The following is a 23971-nucleotide window of genomic DNA, read 5'->3' on the forward strand; positions in this document are numbered from 1 at the left end:
GTGGGAGCCATGGCTGCAGGTCAGTCTGTAAGCTCCACAAAGGGCAGTAACAGCAACTTCTTGGTATACGCAGCATTTTGCAAAGTACCTGGTTTAGGGCAACTCTGAAGGTCAGTAGAGAAAATTCAATGGTTACAGAGGTGACTGCATTGTGCAATAGAGGCAAATTCAAAAGCATTAGGGACCAAGTAAATTATATGTGAGAAAAACTGGCCTGGTGGGTTCTGAGGCCAATAAAAGGAACTGCTCCCTCCCTGTCAGAATAATAGCCACTGCCTGCCCTATACCTGCCATTCTGAAGGCAGCCCCAGAGTTGCCAGATTTTCTTAGAATCCAAGAGAGGGTGGAAAGCTGGATCTGTTAAATCTCCTTAGTTTCGAGTGTTGTCAATTTATTCAATGAAAAAACACTGCAGGAACCTGACACCCTGGTGCATGCTTGTAATTCCAGGGACATGGGAGGTTAAGGCAGAAAGATCACAAGTTTGAACCCAACCTCAGCAACTTAGGAGGCCCTAAGCAACTTCATGAAACCCTGTCTCAAAATTAAAAAGGGTTGGGGATGTAGCTTAGTGGTAATGCATACCTTTGGTATTGGTATCCCCAATACCAACCAAACAAACAAAAAACCACATTGCAGGACAAATACATTTACATATTTGAGGGTTGCAATGTCAGCAGCAACTTCTATAACTCATAAGACTCCCTGGAGCTTGGCAGGATCCTCAGATTAGCGCAGCTCAAACCCTACCTCCCTGCACTGCACCTCCAGTGTGCGTTGGCACCCCCACCCTGACCCTGACCCTGAGGAGAAGTTAGCATAGCCTTTCCACAACAGCTGCCCCAAAGGTCCTTCTTAGGCTTCTGTGACCTCTGCAAGAAGATTATACCTCTAAATCCCTGCGGCCAGCAGTCCAAGGTGGGGGAAGGGAAGGGAAGGGAGAGGGGCCTGGCAGACAAGAATGCGCCGGCAACTTCTCCCCGCTGCACCTGACCCGCCCACGCGGCTCCTCCCTTAACTTTTCCTGGGTCCCCGTCAGCCAGGTCTAGACAAAGAAGACACTCTCCCTTGGGCCAAGACAACTGGATATTTTCCAAAGGATTTTTAGTAGTAATGAGGAGATAGCACAAAGGGACATAAACAGAACGAGATGGCCTAGAAATGGAAGTGTTTACAGAGCCTTGATATTTGGAACCCAAGAGGGCCACGGTATGCTAGGTAGCGATGCCCAGGGAATCCANGGCGGTTTGGAGCGGCTCTCCCCACGCACTTGTCCTGGAGGATGGAATCATCTTCCGTGGCGACATGAGAAAAATAAGGACAACCGAATGAGTTGGTGACAAATGGAGATTTATTCCGAGATTAGTCCATTTTTTTTTTTTTGGTGTGTTAAATGCTGCCCCTTTATTTACACTAAAACCATGTCGATAGTAGGTAGTAGTTATTAAAAAAAAAAAAAGTTCACAACCCCAGGACTATCTCCAGAATTCTGGAGCTAAATTTTTTGATCCTTGGCCCTAAATGGTGGAGGCCAGAAGAGAAAATTCATTAACTGGACTACTTTTTCTTGCCTAAAGTGTGGCTTCCTGATGCTCTCCTTCCCTTCACTCTGAGAAAAAAACTCGCTGAATCTCTGGCAGCCCTTGTTTTCCTGAATTCAAAGGAAGTTTCCCTCCTTCCCAAGGCTAATTTCCCTAGGACCCCCTTTTCACCTTCCCTAGGGCTGCCTCCCACTGATGCCAACTTCCCCTCTAGTGATGATCTCTCAACCTGTAAAGCAGTCCAGTTTATACTGTCTCCCTTCTCAAGATAGGGGCACCTGGGCCACCTCTTTCTTTTCATTCATTATCTCTTAGGGGGAAAAATATTGTCAGAATTGGCTGATTTCCCCCCCCCCATCAGCCCTTAATGAATGCACAACTCTGGTAATCTGCTCTTCACAATTCCAGTGAATTTGCTCATTTGAAAAGCAGTGTTCTCTATAGAGCACTCTAAAATTATTGGAAGATTAAACCTACTAGCTTGTATTTCAGATCACAAATCACACCTTCAGGTACTTAGTCAACAAATATATATCGAATACAAACCATGTGCTGGGCACTGGACATAAGGAGATAAAAGATGTAATTCCTTCCCTGTTATGAAGTCAGGATCTAGTGTCTGTTAGAAATATAAATAGTGTCAGTTTAGTCATCTGTAAAATGGGAAAATATATGTGCATTAAATGAGGTCATAAAGGGCTTAGCATACTCCTGGGACACAGGTACGATGCAATTAGTGGTAGCTACTGCTCTTTTTTTGTCTGGGGCGGAGGGAAGGTGTACCCAGGATTGAACTCAGGGGCATTGGACTACTGAACCACATCCCCAGACCCATTTTGTATTTTATTTATAGATGGGGTCTCACTGAGTTGCTTAGCACCTTGCCATTGCTGAGGCTGGCTTTGAACTGGATCCCACTGTCTCAGCCTCCAAAGCCTCTGGAATTATAGGTGTCTGCCAACCTGCCAGGCTCTTTTCTTAATATGTATTACAGATGTCTCTGAGAACCCTAGTATTCAGAAGCTTAGTTTAAAAATCTTTGTTCTCCTTTTTGGACCCCAAAATAAAAACATTTCCTGGGGTCTGTCTTCAGAACTCTTTTTTCTCACATTGACAACTTCAACACCTGGGAAGCTATGTGGAAAAAAAAAAAAAAAACAGCTTCTTTGCCCCTTGTTCAAACTTACTTAATCAGAATATTTAAGGCTTTGACTCTCAACTCAATATTTGTGTATAACTTCCCAGGTGATTGTAATACAGCTGGTTAGACTGTTCTCTGGAAATACTGGTCTATATTGCTCATTTCCATTTTCTAATTAGTACTTGGTTTTTAAAAATTCTAATTTGTTATATGTGACAGCAAGAACGCATTACATCAGAATGAGATGGACGTCATTACCCTAAGTACTTGGTTTTTAATACATGAATATTGATTTATTCAAAAAATTATATAATTCTTAATAAAGTTGTTAAAAATATTACACAAACAACACAAGTATAAGGTACAGAAATATTAAAAGTAAAACTTTGTGATTCTGCTATCTCTTTCCCAACCCCCAACCCTAAAAGTAACCACTGTAGTTAAAACACATTTTCCAACTCTGTTCTGTGGCTTCTGCCTTTCCATCTTTGAACCTGAAAACCACTCTTCAAGTCCCTGTCCAATTTGACTTCCCTTCAGTGTGTTTATTTAAGCTGCTTTCCCCTTGCTTCTGGAGCCAAATGTGTATGGGTTATCTACTGCTGTGTAACAAAACACTCTTACAAACTTAGTGGCTGCTGACACCTGTTTTAGTTAGCTCAAGCCATGGATCTGAAATTTGGCCTGAGCTCAGTGATAGTTTTTATGGTCTGGTTCAGGCTCAGCTTCGCTGGGCTAGGCTTGCTTACATATCTGGTGCCTCAGGTGGGAAGGTCAGAACAGCCAGGGCCTCTCTCCATGTGCTCTCTCATCTTCCAGCAGCCTTTCTCTGTTCAGTGGTAGAAGGGTTCCCAGTGACAGATCAGAAGGTATAAGGCTTCTTGAGGCCTTGGTTTGGAACTCACACTGTGTCATCTTGTATTGGTCAAAATAAGTTATAAAGCCATCCGTATTTAAAGGTTAAGAAAATAAGCCTCACCTCTGGGAGGGCTGCAGATAATATAAGACCATTTTACAGCCCACTGTATATGCTTCCTGCATTTTTAAATAGCTGACTCCTTTTGGTTCCCATTGTTCAGATGAGAATACATGGCAGAGTTCTCCCCTCTTCCATTCTATTCTCAGTCTTGTCTCAGTTTTCACCTTCATGCTTTTAACAAAGAAATCCATATCTTCAACCCCAAACTTTGTGCTGAGCCTTAGATCTCTAAGCACCTGTACATATCTCCATCTAGATATTCCACCAACACCCCAACTCAGCCTGTTCAAAATCAGACCTTTTGCAGATCACTTGCTATTCTCTCTTCAGTATCCTCATAATCCAAGATCTCCTCAACACTTTGACCTAGGTGGTGAGCTCTCCAAGTCTAGTCATTTTGTCTATCTGTTCTTATCTATATCACTGATTATTATGAAGATAAAATGAAACAATGTATATAAAATGACTGACATAAAGTAGGCATTAACTCCTTGGGTTTTCAGCAGCTTGGCATTAGTGAATCATTTTGTCTTCACTCAACTCCAGGCATTTTTCTTCAGTGCCCATGTCAATGACCAAACTTCTTCACTTGCAATTTCTGGACCATCCCATTCTAGAGACTTCGCTCCAGTTATTCACATGATAAATTCCTAGATGTTGACACCTGGAATCGCTTCACTTCTGACCTCACATAATGTGATATCCCATTCTCTGGCCTCAGGCACTGCCCTGTGGCATTACTCTTGCCACAGCATAGGGCTTTCTAGTGCCTTCGTCTCTGTATTTACTCCTGGTCTGCTGGCCTTTTCCTGGTCTCTCTTCTTCTTCTCCTGACTTGGACCACACAGTAGTTTATTTGAATTACTCATCTAGCAGTTTATGTTTTCTTGCATATGCTCAGCACAACTCCAGCCCTGCATGGATCAGTGTTCTTATCCTGGCACCATAACACTACCATAAAAATGACACAGCCGTCCATGTTGTCACCACTTCCATAATCTTCATCTTTAGTGGGCTACCTGCACCATCTTAGTCTTTTCTACTTCTTGGTAAGCTTCACTCCCCTTGCCCACAAAAGCTCTTCCAAACCTTCATCATTCTCAAGACCCCTTCCTGTGTGACCCTGCCACAGACTCTAAGAAAATGGCCTTGCCTCCTGCTCTTCAGAAAAATTGAACCATTGGACTTGATCTTCTGTCACTTCCTGACTCAACATCACTTCCCCTCCACTTCAGTCACTCCCTTGGGGGGACTTTTTGTCATATTCAATTCTTTGCTATTATAAACAGTTCTATCATGAACATGATTGCATATGTAATATTTTCCTCCTTCCATCTGATTATTTAATTAGAACAAACTCTTCAAAAGGAGGTTGTTAATTTCAAATTTTGGCTGTTATCCGATTGTCTTCTAGAAGAACAAATTTGATTTCTGTTCCCATAGGCAGTCATTGTAACTGTCTCATTTTATAATAATCTGTTCATCAGTTTGGTCTCTCAGACTCAGAGATGAAGCAGCATAATTGCTCAGAACTTTGATTTTATAGTCAGAGTGATCAGACTCTACCAGTTAGGTGACTTTAGACAAGTGACTTAACCACCATCTATAAAGAGTTAATAAAAGTATCTGCCTCTTAAGGTGATCTGTTCATTCAGAATATCAGTTTTGAGCCCTTCCTAAATGCCAGGCAATGTTTTAAATACTGGAGAAAAAGCAGTAAACTAGATAGTTGCTGGTCTCATAGTTCTTACTGTTCAGTGAGGCGAGATAGATTTAGACAATTATATGTATTACATGATATTATATAATATATATTATATATGATTATCTAAAATGTATCAGTGCTAAGTGACTTGTATAATAAATGCAGAAAACAAAGCAGAGTAAGAAAGAGTTGACCTGCAATGGGGGATAGTAATGGTGGCAAATTTCTCTGAAATATAGTGTGGTCAGGAAAACTTCTGATAAGGTGGTATTTCAGCAGAGATGTGAAAAAAGTGAGAGAACGAATCAGGTGGCTAATGGAGAAGAATGTTTCATGGAGGGGGAGCAGCAAGTAAAAATGTCCTGAAGTAGGAGTGTGCCTAAAATTTTGAGAACACCAAGCAGGCCAGTGTGCCCTTGCAGGCCAATGTGTCCTTCCTACTCAACTCCCAACTCCCACATCCTGGGCCAGATCCTCAGAGAATCACTGACTGATTCATTTGCATTTCCTAAAATTTTATATAAATGGAATCATGCAGTATATACCCTTCTTTTGATATTCTTTCTTGTTGCATGAACCAGTAGATCATTTTTTTTTATTGCTGAGTACTATTTTATTATTGGGCTATACCACAGTTCATTTATCCGTTCATTTGTTGGTAGACATTTGTGTTGTTTCCAATTTGGGTCTGTTACAAATCGAGCTTTTGTGATATTTAAGTACAGATCTATGTGTGAATATATGTTTTTATTTCTCTTGAGCAAATACTTGGCAAGGGGAAGGACCGGATCATAAAAGTGTACATTAACCTTTTTTAAGAAACTGAACAACTTTTCCAAAGTGGGTGTACGAACTGCTGTACATTCTCATGAGCAATGTATGAGATTTCCAGTTCTCCACATCCTTGGATGAACTATTACAGTCAGTCCTTTTAACCTTATCCATCCTAAGAGGTAGATATGGAACATCATTGTGATTTTTATTTCCCTAATGACTAATTATGGTGTCTTTTCATCTGTTTATTTTCCACCCATTTGTCTTTTTATTTGGAGGAAGATATCTGTTAAAATATTTTCCCTTTTTTCAAATTGAGTTTTGAGACTTCTTTATATATTCTGGATATATGTCCTCTATGTATCAGATATGTAACTTGCAGTATTTTCTCCCAATTTGTTGCTTTCTTTTTATTCTCTTATGTGTTTTCAAGTGTAGAAGGTTTTAATTTTCATGAAATGTAGTTTATCAATTTGTTCTTTTATGGATTGTCCTTTTGGTTTTATGTCTAAGAAATCACTGCCTAATTCAAAGTGACAAAGATTTTCTCCCTAAGAATTTTCTAATTTTATACTTAGGTCTGTGCTACATTTCAAAGTAACTTTTTGTATATTGTAGTTTCATTAAAAAATAATATCCAATCTTTTCAGCACCATTTGTTGAAAAGACTACTTTTTCTACTTTGAACCTTTATTGAAAATCAAAACTAGGCATGTTGCCACAAGCCAGTAGTTCCAGCTACTTGGGAGGCTGAGGCAGGAGGAAAACTTGAGCCCAGGAGTTGATACAAGCAGAGGAAGAGGAGCCAGAGGGGTAGGGGGAAGGGGAAGGGGAAGGGGAAGAGGAGATCAGTTGTACTTATTTTCATTTATGTCTACACTCTCTAGTCTGTTCTATTCTGTTTGTCTTTAAAATGCCAATAGCACACTGTCTTAATTACTCTAATATTTAATAAGTCTTGAAATCAGGTAGTTTAGAACCTTACTTTATTCTTTTTCAAATTTGTTTTGACTGTTTTAAAAATTTTTCAATTTCACATTAACTCAACAGTAAGTTTTTTGCATGTACAAAAATAAAAAAGCCTGCTTGGATTTTTATGGAGATTTTGTTGAATATATAGAGCAATTTAGGAGGAGATGACTTCTTAATAATATTCGGCCTTCTAACGCTTGAACATGGTATTAACTCTATTTAATAGATAGAGTTAGATATTAATTTCTCAGCATATTTTGTGGTTTTCAGTGTATAAGCCTTACCTCTTTTTAAAGATTTATTCATAAATATTGCATATTTCTTGATACTATTATTATTTTTAAAAGGTTTTTAGTTGTAAACAGACACAGTACCTTTATTCTATTTATTTATTTTTATGTGATGCTGAGACTTGAACCCAGTGCCTCACACATGCTGGACAAGCACTTTACTACTTAGCTACAACCATAGCCCCTATTTCTTGATTATAAATGAAATTTTAATATTCTAATATTCCAGTTGTTTATTGCTAGTGTATAGTAGCGCGTCTGGGGTGTCTTAATGGTGGTAAAGTAAATATAACATAAAATGAACAATTTCAGTGCTTCCTAAGTGTACAATACAGTGACATCAGTTACATTCATAATGTTTTATAAGCCATCACCACTACCTATTTTCAAAACCTTTTCATCCTGAGCAGAAACTCTACCTATTAAGGAATAACTCCTCCGTATCCCCTGGTAACCTCTTGGGAATACGGAGAATAACTTCTCCGTATCCCCTGGTAACCTCTAATCTACTTTTCTGTTTTTATGAATCTTCCTATTTTAGATATTTCACATAAGTGGAACAATATAATATTTTCCCTCTTGTTTCTTATTTCTGGTTTCTTTCACTTAGCATAATATTTTCAAGGTTTTTCCATGTTGTAACCAATATGAATGAACCTCACTTCTTTTTGGACTAGAATAATATTCCATTATACACACATGTATACCACATTTTATTTATCCATTCATCTGTGGATGAATGCTTGAGTAGTTTCCACCTTTTGGCTATTGTGAAAATGCTGTAATGAATATTGTTGTACAAGTATTTGTGTCTCTGTTTCAGTTCTTTGGGGTATTTATCTAGGAATGTAGTTGCTGGATCATATGGGAGTGCTGTGTTTAGCTTTTTGGATAAACCATGAAACTGTTTCCTACTGAGGCTCTACTATCTTATATACTACAGCAATGTGCAGGGGTTTCAGTTTCTCTATAGCCTCCAAATACCTTTTAATTTCCATGTTATTACTCTAAAGTGGATCACTCTTGTGGTTTTGATTTGCATTTCCCTAATGTAAAATAATGTTAGGTATTTTTTCTTGTGCTTATTGGCCATTTGTATCTTTGTGAAATGTCTGTTCAAGTCCTTTACCCATTGTTTTATTTTGCTTTGTTCTGCTTTGGTACCAGATTGAACCCAGGGTCATTTAATCACTGAACCCAGGTCATTTAATCATCTCCTGCTCTTTTTATGTTTTATTTTGAGACAGTTTCTTGCTAAGTTGCTTAGTGTCTTGCTAAGTTGCTAAGGCTGGCCTCAAACTTGTGATCCTTCTGCCTCAGCCTCCAGAGTGGCTGGTGTCATAGACGTATGCCACTATGTTTAGCACCTTTACCTACATTTAAATCAGGTTGTTTGTCTTTTTGTTATTGAGTTGCAGGATTAATTATATATTCTGGATATTAAACTCATAAGATGCATGATTTGTAAATATTTTCTTCCATCAGTAGATTTTCTTCTTACTTTCTTGATAAGTTCATTTGAACACTTTGAATTTTGATGACAACCAGTTTATTTTCTTTTTTAGTTGCTTATGCTTTTTGTTGTCATATGTAAGAATCCATTGCCAAATCCAAGGTCATGAAGATTTACCTTTCTTCTGTTTTGTGATTTAAGAGCTGTCTTTAGGCCAGTGGTCTATTTTTAGTTAATTTTTGTGTGTGGCATGAGGTGGGGGTCCAATTTCATTCTTTTGTGTGAAGATCTAGTCATCTCAGCACTATTTGTTAAAGAGACTATCTTTCTCTGAATGGACTTGGCACACTTGTCAAAGATCAACTGGCCATTGATGTGTAGGTTTATTTCTGGAATCTCAATTCTGTTAATTGGTCTTTATACCTATCCTTACTCTACTACCTCACTGTTTTGATTACTGTAGTTTTGTAGTTAAGTTTTGAATAAGAAAGCAATCTACTTTCTGTTTTTATGAACATGACATGACACATGTCTAGGGAAGGCTGAGACTGCTGAGAAAGTGGACCCCTGAGATGGCACAAAGGGACACTAGAACCTGAATCTAGGTATTAGATCTGTACACATCTCAGCTACACCTCTTATTAGCTGAGTAAATGTGGGACAGTAAGAGACAATCTTATTACTTTGTTGATTTAAAAAATCATTTTTCACTTGTGAAAAGAAAAGAAACAAAGATCAAACAATTTAGAAGTATATCAAATTGTTCATCTATAGTCTCAGTTTCCCCACCTATAAAATGGGGGTGATGATGTTACTTAAAATGAAAGGCCTCTGTGAGAATTGAATGAAATACTGCTTGTGGACCTTTTCAGGTGGGCTGTGAATTAGCAGAAAGTGACCACACACAGCCACTACAGGATTAGGTGAAGTAAAGCTTGAGATTTAATTAGCCTGGAGCTTATTGGTGACAAGGGAATCACACTGACCTACAACATACCTTGGTATAGCTTTCCTTGGCCTCTTGGTTTTTCAAATAGGGTGCACAGTTGATGGTGCACTCCTTGTGCAGGCCAGTTTCTTTCAAGTTGAGGAAGTAGACAAATTCTGATGGTAAAAGTTGCCCTTTTGTACTAAGGCTGAGTTTACCATCTTGGGAGAAATGAGCACTAACAAAATATGTGCTCCTGTTCTCTAAAAATGGGTTCACCAGGTTCTTGAACCTGATTTGGCACCAGCAAGGCCACATACTTTTGGCCAGAGGTAGGGCTGTGGTAGGAGGAGTTGGTGGAGTTCAGAGATGTTGTAACAGTGGTTCTGCGTCTGCTTTCTAGTGTTCCAGAAAGTTGTTCCTTCACAGTGTTCAGGTTATTGCACAGAGCATGTGCGACCTTGGAAAAGCTGCTTAACTGCTGTAAGCCTCCATTTCCTCATCTTTAAAATGGAGATGATGTGTCTCACAGCATGTTTTAAGGATTAGATGAGTGACCAGGTGCAAAGCTTAATAAATGCAGAGTACTTAAGACAGTGTCTGGCACATAATGAGTGTTATTTGATTGGTAGCTATTGTCATTATTACCTGGCACATGACAGGGTATACCCACGAATACCACGACTTTTCCGGTTAAATCTGAAAGTTAGGCTGTTTTTAGATACAGAGAGAGGGGTGGTGATTCAGGCAGGCCTTTCCCCAAGGAAATTCTGTGTGGAGCGTGGGCAGGAAGGGGAGAAGGCTGAGAATATGGGGACTACATTTTGGAAAGTGGTCCAGGGTTTGAAAATGCATGAGAACATGTTGAGATGGGTGAGAGGAGCACAGTAGTAGGGCCCCCAGGCCAGGGATGAGAAGCAGGGTCAGATGGAGACCCAGGGTTTGGGAACCTTGCCAATGCCTGAGGTATGGATGACAAGGCTCAACTCCTTAGTGAGGGACAGGGAGAGAGCTGTAGATCAGGACACTGAAACAGACCCTCTGTTCATAAGACTTGGACCCATACATAGCTATTGAGAGACCACCACAGAAAGACATAAGGATGAGCCCAGCTCCCTCTCATTGCTGGAGAGTCAGTATCAGCAGAGGAGCCTGAGGGGACTGTAAAGCAGCAGAACAAGCCTGGGAGCACTTTGGCACTTGGGCTCACAAGCAGCTTATTTGGAGATGAAGTGATGAGGCTTTTACGTGCACTTGGTTTAATGAAGCAGGAAGATATCTTGGAAGGAGAACTGACTAGTAAGGGAGTCAGGGGTCTAGCATTTGATTCTGGCTCTGAGCAAGTCTTTGGTTTTGAGGGAGCCTGTTTCCTCTGAAGTTGAATAGGCTAGACAAATTGACGAAGTACATTGTTTGTTCTGATGTTCTCTGAGTACATGACCTGTGGCCTCACTATGTGTTCTGTGATTGGAAAGGCCAAAGAGGAGGGACAAAGATAGGACAGGCTGGGCTCGAAGATCCTTGCCATTACAGTGCTAGCTCAGAGGTTACCGGCAGGAGAGGCCCCCAGAGGTGGCTGGAGGCCCTGTGGTACTTCAGAGCCTTTGGAGTACAGGTGCTTCTCTTCAGATGGATTTTTAGGACCAAGACCATGGGACTGGGTGGGCAAATGGGAGTGGTGGTACATTGGTTCAATGAGGCTTAATTTTAAAGGGCAGTGAGCAGGAGATACGGATCTGTCTCCTTTGCTGTTTATCCTGAGCAGTTTTGACTCTCATAAAAATACAGCAGTTAAATTTTGGGATTTAGGAGTGTGTTCCCAATCAGCCTCCCTGGTCAGCTTTGGGCAGGTATCCTGGTCTTCTTATTGGAGATGAACAAAGAAAACTCTAAGGGTGGTGTGTTAGATTTTACTCGGAAATCAGCTGACTTTAGGGAACAGCCTGTTCATGCTATTGCCCCAACAGACAGATTTCTGCAGGTAAATAATGCAAGAAAATGGGAATTTAAGTGTCAGAATGAGGGGCACAGAGCTCAGGTCAGGGGGATGAGATCCCATTGTCTGGGGAGTCTCTGGAGTCAGGGAGGACTGGCACCAGGGTAATGGTGACCCAAGATTATCTCTTTACAAAGTCACATTCAGCAGACTGGATCCCAACCTAGCTACTCCTCCATGCCCCCTCTGGCACTGCAGATCAACTGAACACCATGCCAGAAATGTCACAATTTATCAAGGGGGCACCTGCCCCCTCCGTGCACAGCCTGACATTCTGAGTGTATTCCCCCTCTATCTCCAGTTGTCAGAAGGCAGTCACAGTGAGAAGTTGGGCTCCTCGGGGAAAGGCTTTTATGAGTATTTACATCTGTGTGTGCATCTGAGTGTGTGTACCGGGAAAGGTACATCTGAGGTGTGTGTACTCTGAGTACACTGAGTTTGATGAGTTTGTGGACCTTTGGGATGAGGCTGTGTGTGCCACCCGGAGTGACCATGTGAATGTGTGCTATTGGTGTATTTCTAAGTGGAAGCAGGTGTGTAGGGAGAATTGAGGGTGTATGTAGTGAGAGACTGGCCAGCTCCCTCCCTCTTTTGCCCCTGCACTAAGTGGGGGAGAGGGTGGGATTGGAAAGTGGGGGATGGATACACTGCCCTTCCCTGCCCAAGGCTAGATATGATGAGGGACAGGAGCTTGCTCGAACAGCCAACTTTTCTTCTACTGCTGGTGTTCTCTAAAAGTGCTGGTCGGCCAAGCAAGGTCCCAAAGCACCAGAGGGAACTGCTTAGATTGCTGGGCTAAATAGTCCCTGTGGGACCGTAGGCAGTAAACTGCAGGGTGGAGGACCCTGCTCTGCCCACCAGGCCCTTCCCAAAGGAGCTGAGAGAGCTGCTGTGAAGGGCTCTGGAGCATAGTGTCTGCTATGAGGGGCTCTGGGGGCAGTCCGGGCCGCATCAATGTTGTATGAGCCCACGCTGCCACCGTGCGGCCTGGATACCATCTTCCTCAGTCTCACTTTTAATGTAACTGGAGAGCCTAAGCAGGAGACTGGCTATCTTCTTATTGCGGCGCCACCTGTGGGGGATAGGGGCTGTGGCGGGAGGCTGGCTCAGGCCCTGCCTGTGTTCTGGGGTCAGGGTAAGGGCCAGAGGGGCCCAGCCTCACGGGGCCCAGCCTCTTGGGCAGGGGTCAGATACAGCCTGGCCTCATCTCAGCCCCTGTCTCTGGGTGCTGTGTTACACCTCCTCCCCCCTCATGCCACCTCTCCTTTGGGGTGTCATCTGTCTGGTAGCTTGTCCTTGGGGCAGTTCAGTACCATCCCCCTGCCTGGCTCTGGAGGTTTTCTGGTCGGGAAGGGGCTGGAGGGACAGCAGCCAGACGGAGAGAGACCCCCCAAGGGAAGGAGGGGGAGTAGCAGCAACAACACATAGCCTCCCATTGCAGGTGAGTGTCCCTGATTTGAGTGCTTGGGGGCAAGGATGAGGAGGGCAGGACTGGCCAAGCTTCTGGTCACTCTTACATTCCTTATCCAGACCCTAACCTCTATGCCTGGCATACCCCAGCCTCCACTCCACCCCACCCCACCCCAAGCCTTAGTAAGAGGCAGCACCTGGTCTTTGTTGGCAGTGGTTAGGGTGAGGCTATTACTGGTCTGTGGTCTCATTGGTCCAGTGGGAAGAGGGCAGTATTTGTGCTAGATCAGTGAACTGGCAGCCTGTTTTTGTAAATAGCTTACTTATAAATATTTTTCATATTTATTTGTTCAAATATTGCCTATGGCTATTTTTTCTCTATAACCTTGGAGTTGTATATGGTTTATAAGCCTGAAATATGTAGTCTCTGGCTTTTTAAGATAAATGTGGACTCTGTGAGGTATTTCTGAGTGCTGCCCTGCTACAGTCTCCCTTGTCTTTTCCCACCCCTATACCTGTACTTTCTCTCCCTTCTCCTGGTGCATCCTCCACACATCTGGCACACCCCACGCTGAGTGCTCTCCCTGCCTGGGAACATCACTTTAGGGACTGCTTGTCTTACATCAGGAGACTCCTTGCTAGCAAGAGGAAAAAATGAATGGGGCAGCAAACATACTAGAACCCAATTCCAGAACCTCTACTGAGGGCTGGAGGAGGACCCTTGCCTGACTCCAAGTTGTAAGGGATCCTCTTCCTAGGCCACAGGAGCCAGGTGAGTTCACGGATGGTGAGCACAGGTTCTCTGGGACCCCCACATCTCTCATGGCATCTGTAAGGTTTAAGCAGTCCAGTTCTGGGCACAGTTTTCCTTTTACTTCTGTGGGCAAGGCCCGGGCTGATGACAACTGCAGAGTGAGGAGATAATTTGAGGGCACCAGTGTGCCCTGGAGGGGAACTGGGAGCGCCAGAGGCTAGGTCCCTCCCGTGCCCCTTGCCCTGCAGTTCCAGACCCTGGGGCCCATTGTCCCTTTTCCTCCAGGCCCTATACTTTTCTTTTTTTAAAATTTATTTTTGATTTATTTTTTTTAGAAGTTGGACACAATTCCTTTATTCCATTTATTTTTATGTGGTGCTGAGGGTCAAACCCAGGGCCCCGCGCATGCTAGGCGAGCACTCTACCGCTGAGCCACAATCCCAGCCCCAGGCCCTATACTTTTCAAACAAAATTAACTCTCTTTCTTGATTCCCCTTTGCCCATCTGAGTTCTGGCAGGCCATTTCAGGGACTGGGCAGGAGCAGAGGGAAACTAAGGGGCCTGAAGACGTTGCTTCTGCATTCCTGCTATTCTGCCACTAGGTGGCGGGCTTGAGGTGTCTGCTCCTTGTGCTGGGTGTTCTGACACTTGCCATGTTCACAGGTCCAGGTGTAGCCTTGAAAGGCTGAGGTTACACACTCTGAATCCTATGGGCCTGACTAGTTCTCTCTGCCCCCTAAGTCAGCACATCAACATACCCAGACTATTTTTCAGGGTATTTTTACCTGGTTGGAAGGGGCCACCAATGCCTATCTGCAGTTGCAATTTTTTGCTTACTGGTGCTCCCCCACTATGCTCTGAGAACAGGGACTTCTGTTCTGCTGTGGGCCCCTTGCCCAGTACAGGCCTGGTGCAGCAAAGAGGGTAGAAAGTGTTTGGTGGTGAATGATATGTGAACAGGAGAGAGTGTTGCCATCCCTGGTCATATCACCTTTGTTGTCTAGTGAATGTTCTTTTATAATCCATCTACCCTGTGGGAAGCCAGGGAGAAGGACCCAAGCATGAGTGTATCCTGGGGAGGGGTCAGTTCAGAGACAGGAGCAGCCTCTGGCCTGATTCTGGTGGTGCCAGCATTTTAGGGATTCCATAAACAAAATGAGAGGCACCAAGGAGACCCAGGGAGGTCTGGGCTAAAATAATCTGCTGTGAGGGGCTCTGGGGCAGTCCGGGCCCAAAGAATGCTGCTTATTTCCAGGTACAGTTTTTAGGCTTACTGGGCCCTAGTTTGAAGTCAGGAGCAAACAGGGACCAGAAATAAGAACTGGTATGGGCTCCAGGGCTTTGTCTTCCCAGTCTAACAGGATATATGGCTGTCCAAGGGTTCCAGACATAGGCTTGGAGGGTTGCTGTTGTGTTGGGAAGCAGCCACACCTCCATCAAAGCAACTGCTCTGACAGCTTGGGGCAATGTCAACAAGGGATCTCCACCCAGCCCAAGGAGGATGACAATGGGAGTGAGGCCTGAGGTTGGACTGTGCTTGGAGACTGCAGATGGTGAGTAGGTTCCCTTGTGCACAGCAGGTCCTAGGAAGAAGTGTAGGTATTCCTGTTGGCTGTGTCCTGTTCAGTTGGATGAGCCTATGCTAGCTTGTGTTCTTGAATGTAAACCCAGAAAGGTGTCTTCCACTGACATGCAGGTGCCATTTTCCTGCCTAGAACAGGCTCTAGAGTAAAAATGGCATCACTTACCAGGGTAATTACTGGTTTGGGTTCGATTTCCATTCAAAACAGTAATCCCAGCCTGAACTGGGTGTCAGATCTGAAGGTTGATTATTAGTAACATTTATCAACAGCATCTCAGCTTCAGGCAATTACAGCTAATCTGCCATTCCTGATCTCAGAGACTGCCAGCTTCTTCCCTGCCAGCCCGCCCCCTTCACTCCCCTCCCTCTTCCTCCCCCCACCCTTCACAGACAGCCTGAGGGAGGGCAGGAGATGGGAGCCACCTGATGAGTCACTGTCACCTGGTGTGTAGGGGGCCCTTGTGCTTGCTAGGCACCTGTGCCTCCCAGTCTTCATGTTGCAGAGTCATGTGAAATATGAATCGGATACTCTCAGAACTGAGAGGAATCCCTGCATTTTATCAGACATGAACCAACCTCCTGGCTCCTTGACATACATTTTCAACTGTATCAGCATTCCCCCTGCCCCTGACTCAGACTGTCCCCTGCTTCTAGGGCTCAGAGTAGGTGAGGCAAGGGAAGCATTTACTTCCAGTGCAAAATGTAAGGGGCCTCCAAAAAGCTCAGTAATCAAGATAAGTAATATTTCAAATGCAGTCTTTTTAAAAAATCAGAATAATTCAAATGCATCCATAACAAAATCAAAATTTTAACACAGGCAGGACACAGCCCTGTACTTGCAGGCCTTGACCTCACTTGCTTCTTCCCAATTTCAACCCTGTCATATCATATCCTTCCTTTGTTTAGAATGTTAATCTTTTTGTTTATCATGAACATTTTTAAATTATATCTCTCCCACTGAATTTTTGGACATGTCCTTAAATTCTACATCAGGTGAGTGCTTTATCCAGAATACCTAGCCCTGGCCCTGCCGCCCTCACTCTGTCTGGGCCCTGACCCAGCAGCTCCCTTCATCTCTCATGCCTACTGCCTTGGGTAGAGTGGTTCAGCTTCTCTCTGAGCAGGGGCCCAGGGTAGCAAGGGACCAAAAGGACCCCCTCCAGGGTTTTCCCTACTGCCCATTCCCAACTTCATCTCTCTGGACTCTGATTTAGCCTTCACACACCTCAAAGAAGGCCTGAGGTTGCCATGGTAACTGCTCTGGGGGCAGAACATGCTGGTCTTGCTCCACTCTTATAATCACATCCAGCCAAGGCAGAGCAGGCACATCCGACAGTGCTCCTGACATGCTAATCTAAAAGGAAGCTGAAGCATCACTGGATGTGTACGGAGGTGGAGAAAATTACATCTGCCTGAATTCCTCCCAGGAAGAGGACAGCATGTGGCTGAAAGAAGAAATGTGATGATCTGTTTGTGACAGGGAGTGATTTGCTGAAGTAGACACGGGTGCCTAAGCAGCTTCCTGCAGAGGGTGGGTCTCACTGAAGGGCTCCTGCTGTGCTGTACAGTCTGTTAGCACAGGCACCCTACCCAAAGAACATCCTATTCTCCTGGTCTAACCCTATGGACCAATGTATAAACTTGAGAGCTTGAGCAGGAAAGGACCAAGGAGAACTTGAGAAAGTGCTGGCCTGAGCATCAACTTTGAGAGGCCCATTTACTGGAAGGATCCATTATGGCTGCAGCAGGACAGAAGACACCTGAGAGAGAGAGTTGGAGAGACAGAGGGTTGGGATCTTCAATTCCAAGTGCAAGCACACATACCCTGCCTCACCTGGAAGCTGCCCATGTTCGGTGATTCTGTGCAGTATTGGGAAACCTGGTTCTGTCTTAGTTCCAACCCTCCTCCCTTGGAACCTGATTTTGCCACCTGTAGTATTATCTCGGCTGACAGACTGTGTTCTGAAGACAATGAGAGTACTGTCCCAGAAACAGAAGATACAAAATTAATGGTCAGACTCGCAGGAAGTCCAAAACTGCATTCTTCAGTGTGAGGTGCCATGGGACCATCCAGAGTACTGTGTCCAGAGAACAGCCAGAGAGGGCTGGGCCCACCATGCCTTATCTTGGATGTCTTGGATGTTCTCAGTGTAAGGGTTGGGGGAGGTGAAGCCCTGTGAGAGGGGATGAGATCACCCAGGTTCACTTTTTGATGGAGAGGAGACAGGAGTCTGAGCATGCTGACAAACAAGTCCTAGATCCCCCATCAGCCTCTAAAAGGCACCGTGTGTGTACCCCCAGCACAGAGCCTGACCCCTACACAGCACAGAGCTCCCTACAGAGAGGGCAACAGAGAATGTGTCCTCTGGTTGTGGTTCCTCCAAACTAGGCCTTTGTCCTCAGTGCACTTAGCTCTGCATGGGTTGCCATAGTAACCTGCAGAAGCAAGGATACATGGTCTCCGTGTTGCCATGGAAACTAGCATTTGGCTGTCCCTGTGTGGCATGGCTGATGAGACCTTGAGGATTCAATCTAGTCCTGAAGGGTTTGGGAGGGGGACAAGAACAGCAGACAGGTTTCCATGTCCTAATTAATCAGTGATGGTGGTTGTTAGTCTGACTGTTGCCACGGTGATGAAGGGAGACACCTGAGTGGGCTTGTGCTGGCTTCAGTCCTAAGCTGAATACAAGGCATTTCAACAGGCACCAGGTCTTCAAGTGCAGCCTGAAGCAGGACCATCCCCCAAGTACTTCATCCTCTGGCCACCATGGGGGCTAGGACAACTTTATCTTCTTTCTGGGTTTGCACTCTTTTGCCGAGACAGGGATTTTGTCCCCAGGAGGCATTCCCCAGCCCATGGGATCTCGGCATTCAAAGCAGCACAGGAAACCTGGGCCCCTGAAACGGGGCCACCGAAGAGATCGGTAAGCACTCAACACCCTCCTACCTTTAGCCCGTGAACCCCACCCCTGCATTAACTCCAGCTACCCACCCTTCCCTTTGCAGTTCCAAAGCCTCCTCTGCCCCCAGGTGCTTCTCCCTGCTCACCATAAGGGGCTCCCTGCCTTTATCCCCAAGCCCCTGAGGCTCTAGACTGGTGATCAGGGTGGCCTCATTACTTCAGAATCTGCCCAGGATCTCAGGGGATCCTCACCACTGGAGTAAAGGCCTCTCCCCCTTGTTTCAAGTCATCTGGCTGCTCCACAGTCCTGCCTCCATGCCTCTTCTGGCGGGCTCCTCCTTCCAGTCTCTTCCTGCCCCCACCCCCACCCCACACTTCATTTCCACCGCTCCAGCCATTCGCGCCCTCATTCTGGCCTGCCTGCCTGCTGTGCTGGGCTCAGAGGGAGCACCCTGTGGAAGTCCCTCCACCCCAATTCGTCACTGAACTCACGTCCTGAGGCAGCTGAGACCAGGGCACTGAAGGAGGCCTTGAGTGATCACACTGTGCCCAGACAACAGGTGGGGATGATGAGGTGAGGCTGCAAAGGTGTGGAGAATCACCCCTTCTTTTCCTTCTCAGGAGAACAACCAGGAGGAAGTACTGGAAGGAAGGAAGGGAGATCGCTGGGTGAGCTGTCAGGGAAGGAGGGAAGGGAGGATCATCTTCAGGGGATTGTGAAGGGAGGTATGGGGAGGGAGTGGGTGGCTTGATGGCTGTGGACCCCATATGAGCTGGGGTATGTGTGTGACATGGGGTTAGGGAAGGGTGCAACCACTAGGCAAAGTCTGCACTTAGGGTGGCTGTTGTGGGCTTGGTTAGTTCCTCTCAGATCCTCCTGTGCTCCTATGCCCTGACTCCAGCCAGGTGGTGCTGACCAGAGGCCCAGAGGTATGGGCTCTCTTCACCAGTCTGTCCTAGGACTCTCAGCCAGGCCCACCTGAGGAGAGGGTGTCTTTCACATGTGATCAGGCTATGGCCCCAAACCACTGAGGAGATCATGGTGCGGGAACATCCAGCCTCATTATCCAAGTACCCAGGTCTGGATATGCCTTGTCTCTAGGTGGCATCCCCAGGCCTGTCTTCTGAGGACAGAAGTTGGGTCTTTCCCAGGGCTCCTGAACAGGACCTTATTTGTAATTTATTGATGTTGGGGTTCTTAGGATGTATTTCTTGGCCCATTGGGATGGTCAAAAATAGCAGTCCTGGGAAGGAGAGGCCCGTCCCTATGTACAGATGAGGCAAGGTAATGGAATTCCCTCCCTCTGTGGAGTGGCCACTAGGGTACACAGCACCTGGAGGATCAGCCTGCCCTTCGAGGTCCAGACAAAGAAATAGGGGACACCTAGGGCTCTGGTTTGGCCCCCCGCCCAAGGTTGTCAGTCCTGGAACACTGATGGGATTTGTGATGATGGTAGCCTAAAAGGGAAACTCTGTGGAGAACCATAGGTCTCAGGTGTGACCCTGTATCTCTTTTTTTCTACACACAACCTCAGACCAGATTGGTTTTTTAAGCCTAAAGAACATCTCATGAAGAGAAAAATGTGGTGGTCAAGTTTATCACTTGAACCTGGTGCAGAGGTCTTGGGGAGGAGAGGAGGTATTAGTAGTGTACTTTAGAGAGAGAGCTCTAATGAGACTTGAAGATTTTAGCTCATTTGTCTTTTGCAGCAGGTGCAGTTTGAATGATGTGAGATGATGAGTCTTTTTCCTGTATCTGCTAACCCATAGGCTGTGTCAAGTCTTCAAGAGTCTTTGAGATCTTACATCCAACCCTTTGTTTAATAGAGAAAACTGAGGCTTCAAGGCAAAGTCACACTGCAGGTTCATGGTAGAGTTAGAACTAGAACTCAGGCCACCTGCTTAGGGTTTGTTTTTTTTTTATGTGTGGTAAAGATGAGGGAGCCTGCCTCACTTGGGAATCAAGAGGCTTACTGGGAGCAAGTGGCCCTTTGGCCATAACTTTGACTTATGTAAATGGAGGCCCAGTGCATCATGTGGACTGTATATCTAAAGCTTATGCTGGATGATAGGGATCCCTGGGCCATACTGGGTTTCCGGGCTGGTGTATTTCTGAAAGTTGCTACCTCCCTACTTTATCCAGAGCCTCTAGTACCACTCTGGGTCTTCCATGTTGAAAGGCTCTTCTAGTAGCCCTTAATGTCAGGCAAAACTGCTGAATTCAAGATGGTACCAACAAGCATGCCATTTCACTCTTGGTGACCTATTCTGTGTGGGCATACAGAGCTGTAAATAGATGGACAAAGGAATTGAGGAGAACTCAAACAGCCTCAGATTTGAGGGCTGAATTATAGGGGCACATCAGTATAGGTTGGGAATAGTTGTAATTGAAGGCAAAGTTATATGGTCCTTAGGGATATGGTGAAGCAAGACGACTGGACTCTTGGCTTGTGGTGTTTGATCTAGGTTTTACCACCATACCAGGCACTTCCATGACCATGAGGACGTTGCCTCCATACCCCAACCTCTGAGACTCCTGTCTTCAACTTGTTAAATGCCACCTTCATTTTATCAACCCATTTCCAGCATCTTGTTGAAACTCTAAAATCTTAGTCTTTTTGTACCTCCTATGCAGTCTCTTCCCCCTCATTGCTACTGTGTCAGCTCAGAAAGACCTTCACCCCCAGTTTTTCTCCTCGCTTCAATCCTATCTGAACCCTATAGCTTGTCTCTGCAGCTGCTCACCATTTGCCGTCTGTCCCCTTAGGCATCCACCCCAACCTTAGAGTGTGGGAATGGTCTGCCTTCTCTAGTACTGGTGTAGAGGGGTGAGGGGACCCCTTTGTGGACTACACTGGTTCAAATTCATGGTCTACAGTCCTCAGTGGAGCTGCCAGCAGACCTGCTGCTCAGGCTTATTCCAACCCCACAGCCACTTCAGAGCTCTCACATGACCCTTGACTTTTTCACACCACAGCTCCCCAACTCGTTCTCAGCAGTCAACCTAGACTCTGATTTCACCGAGAAAAGAAAACTTTTCAGAAGGAAGCTTCTTTAACCTCTGCCTGTGCTCCAGACTTACCCATCTGTGCCCATCTATGCCCCTGGCCCCCATCATATTGAGAAATAGGTGTTCCTCTTCTGGTTAGACTCTTCACCGGGGATCTAATAATCCTTCCTATATCCTGCCCCCACCCCAGTACCTTGCTCTGTTGCTTATCCCTCCCTCCTTCTCTCCCTTCATCCCTCCCTGTTTACCTTTGTGTCCTCACTCTCCTGGCATCTTCCACTGTAACCTAGTTTAAAAAACAACCCCAAATTTCTTGACTTTACAACCCTTCCTCTCTCCTGTTCTTTTTCATCTATTGAAACCAACATCATGTCTGTCATCTCCACTTCCTCAGCTCCTGCTGAGTCCTCAGTCCACTACAGCCTGGCTTCTGCCTCCACTTCACCACCCATGCAGCTCATGCCAATGACTCATATAAATCCAGCTGAAGCCTCTCAGTTCCTCCTCTACCTCCCAGCCACACTTGACATGGAACACACCCTGACTTTGGTATGCTCTTCCCTTGTCTTCCATGACCCTACTTCTTGTTTGCTCTCTCCTATATTGATTTCTTAGTCTTTGTGAGAATTCTTTTTCTATCTTCATCTCTTTTCTCCCTTACCTGGGTTTCTGGTGATCCCATCAATGACCATAGCGTCCACTTCCATCTCTAAGCTGAAGACTAGAACTGCTCCCCAGACCTTTTCCTTAGTTTCTATTTTTTAGTTTTTGTAGCTCATGTACTGAAGTTCCTTCTTAGGTGCCCAAACATTTAGGATTATTATGTGCTTTCAAGGAGTTCACCTGTTCACCAATATAAAATGTCTTCTTTATCCCTGGTAAAAAAAAATTGTTTTGAGGTCTACTTGGTCTGATATTAATATAATCACTCTGGATTTCTGTTGATGACTGTTTGCATGGCATATCTTTTCATCCTTTTACTCTGAGCCTCACTTTTATATTGGAAGTAGTTTTATTTTAGACTGCATTTAATTGTGTCATTTTTATCCAGTCTGATAGATTTGGTATTGGAGTGTTTAGATAGTCTAAACTTACTATTATTATCAATAGACTTGAGTTTACTCCCACCATCTTGCTATCAGTATTCTATTTGTTCCACCTATCACCCCCCGCCCCCCGCCGTCCCTTGCCACTTTTCTTGCTTTCTTTGGGATTAGCTATTTCTTTATGATTCTATTTTATCTTTCACTTTTATCTTATTAGCCATAACTTTTTAATGTTTCTATTTGTTTTTATGGTTGTTGTAAAGTTTATATATCTTCAATTTATACAGTCTTTCTTCAGATGATGATATCATGAATAGCATAAGAACCTTGCAACAATATAATTCCATTTCTCCTTTGAGCTATTATCATCATGCATTTTGCTTCTGTGTAAAAAACCCAACAATACGATGTTATTGTTTTTGCTTTAAACATCCAATTACCTATTAAAAACTAACATTTTTATTGGGATGTAATTCACCTATTTATAGTGTACAATTCCATGATTTCAAGTTGTGCAACCATCACTACAATCAGTTTTTGAACACTTTCATTACTTTCCTTCCCTGTAAAACAACCATGCACATTAGCAGTTTTTCCTTTTTCCTACCAAGCCCAGCCCTAGCAAACTGCTCCTCTATTTTCTGTTTTTAGAGATTTGTCTATTCTGGACATTTCATATAAAGGTCATAATAAAATATATGGTGTTTTGTGATTATCTTCTTTCCTTAGTGTAGTGTTTTCAAGGTTTACCCATATTGTACCGTGTATCAGTACTTCATTTCTTTATAATTGCTGATAATATTCCATTCCATGTATATGCCACATTTGTTTATCCATACATTAGTTGTTGAACATTTGGGTGTTTCTACGTTTTACTATTATAAGTAATGCTATTATGAGTATTTGTGTTCACATTTTTTGTATGTACATATGTTTTCATTTCTCTTGGATATATATATGCTTACAATCTGTGCTCAATCTTCTGAGGAATCGCCAGACTCTTTTACATTCTGATTTTTCTATCTACATCCTTTCCAATGCAAGTTGTTATTTGTAATTTTAATTATAAGCATCCTAGTCAGTGTGAAGTGGTGTTATATTTTGGTTTTGAGTTATATTTCCCTAATGAATCATAACAACTAATATGCTTATAATCCATTTGTGTATCTTCTTTAGAATAATATCTATTCAAATACTTTGTTTTTTAATTGGGTTGTCTTTTTTATTATTGAGTTGAAAGCATTCTTTATATATTCTAGATACAAGACCTTTAGTAGATGTATAATTTGCAGATATTTTATTCCATTCTGAAGTTGTCTTCACTTTCTTGACAGGGCCCTTTGCAAGAAACCTTTTGAAAGAAATCATTGCCTATTACATGATCACAAAGATTTTTGCCTATATTATCTTTGAAGACTTTTATAGTTTTAAATCTTATATTTAGTTTATGTGTTTATTTCGTTTTGAGTTAATTTTTGTGTTGATGTG

At 44.0% G+C, this 23971-nt stretch overlaps 1 protein-coding gene across 1 annotated transcript in view; it reads left to right on the forward strand.

Moving 5' to 3' along the window:
- Positions 1–18976: 18976 nt before the first annotated feature.
- Tub (TUB bipartite transcription factor) overlaps positions 18977–23971 on the forward strand; it is a 60810-nt gene continuing 55815 nt past the window's right edge. The window contains exon 1 of the mRNA XM_048788279.1: positions 18977–19001. Within this exon, the coding sequence (XP_048644236.1) occupies positions 18994–19001 (8 nt within the window). The 5' untranslated portion in view covers positions 18977–18993. The remainder of the gene's footprint in view (positions 19002–23971) is intronic.

This window comes from Marmota marmota, unplaced genomic scaffold (genome assembly GCF_001458135.2).
Source record: "Marmota marmota marmota unplaced genomic scaffold, marMar, whole genome shotgun sequence".
Lineage (NCBI taxonomy): Eukaryota > Metazoa > Chordata > Mammalia > Rodentia > Sciuridae > Marmota > Marmota marmota.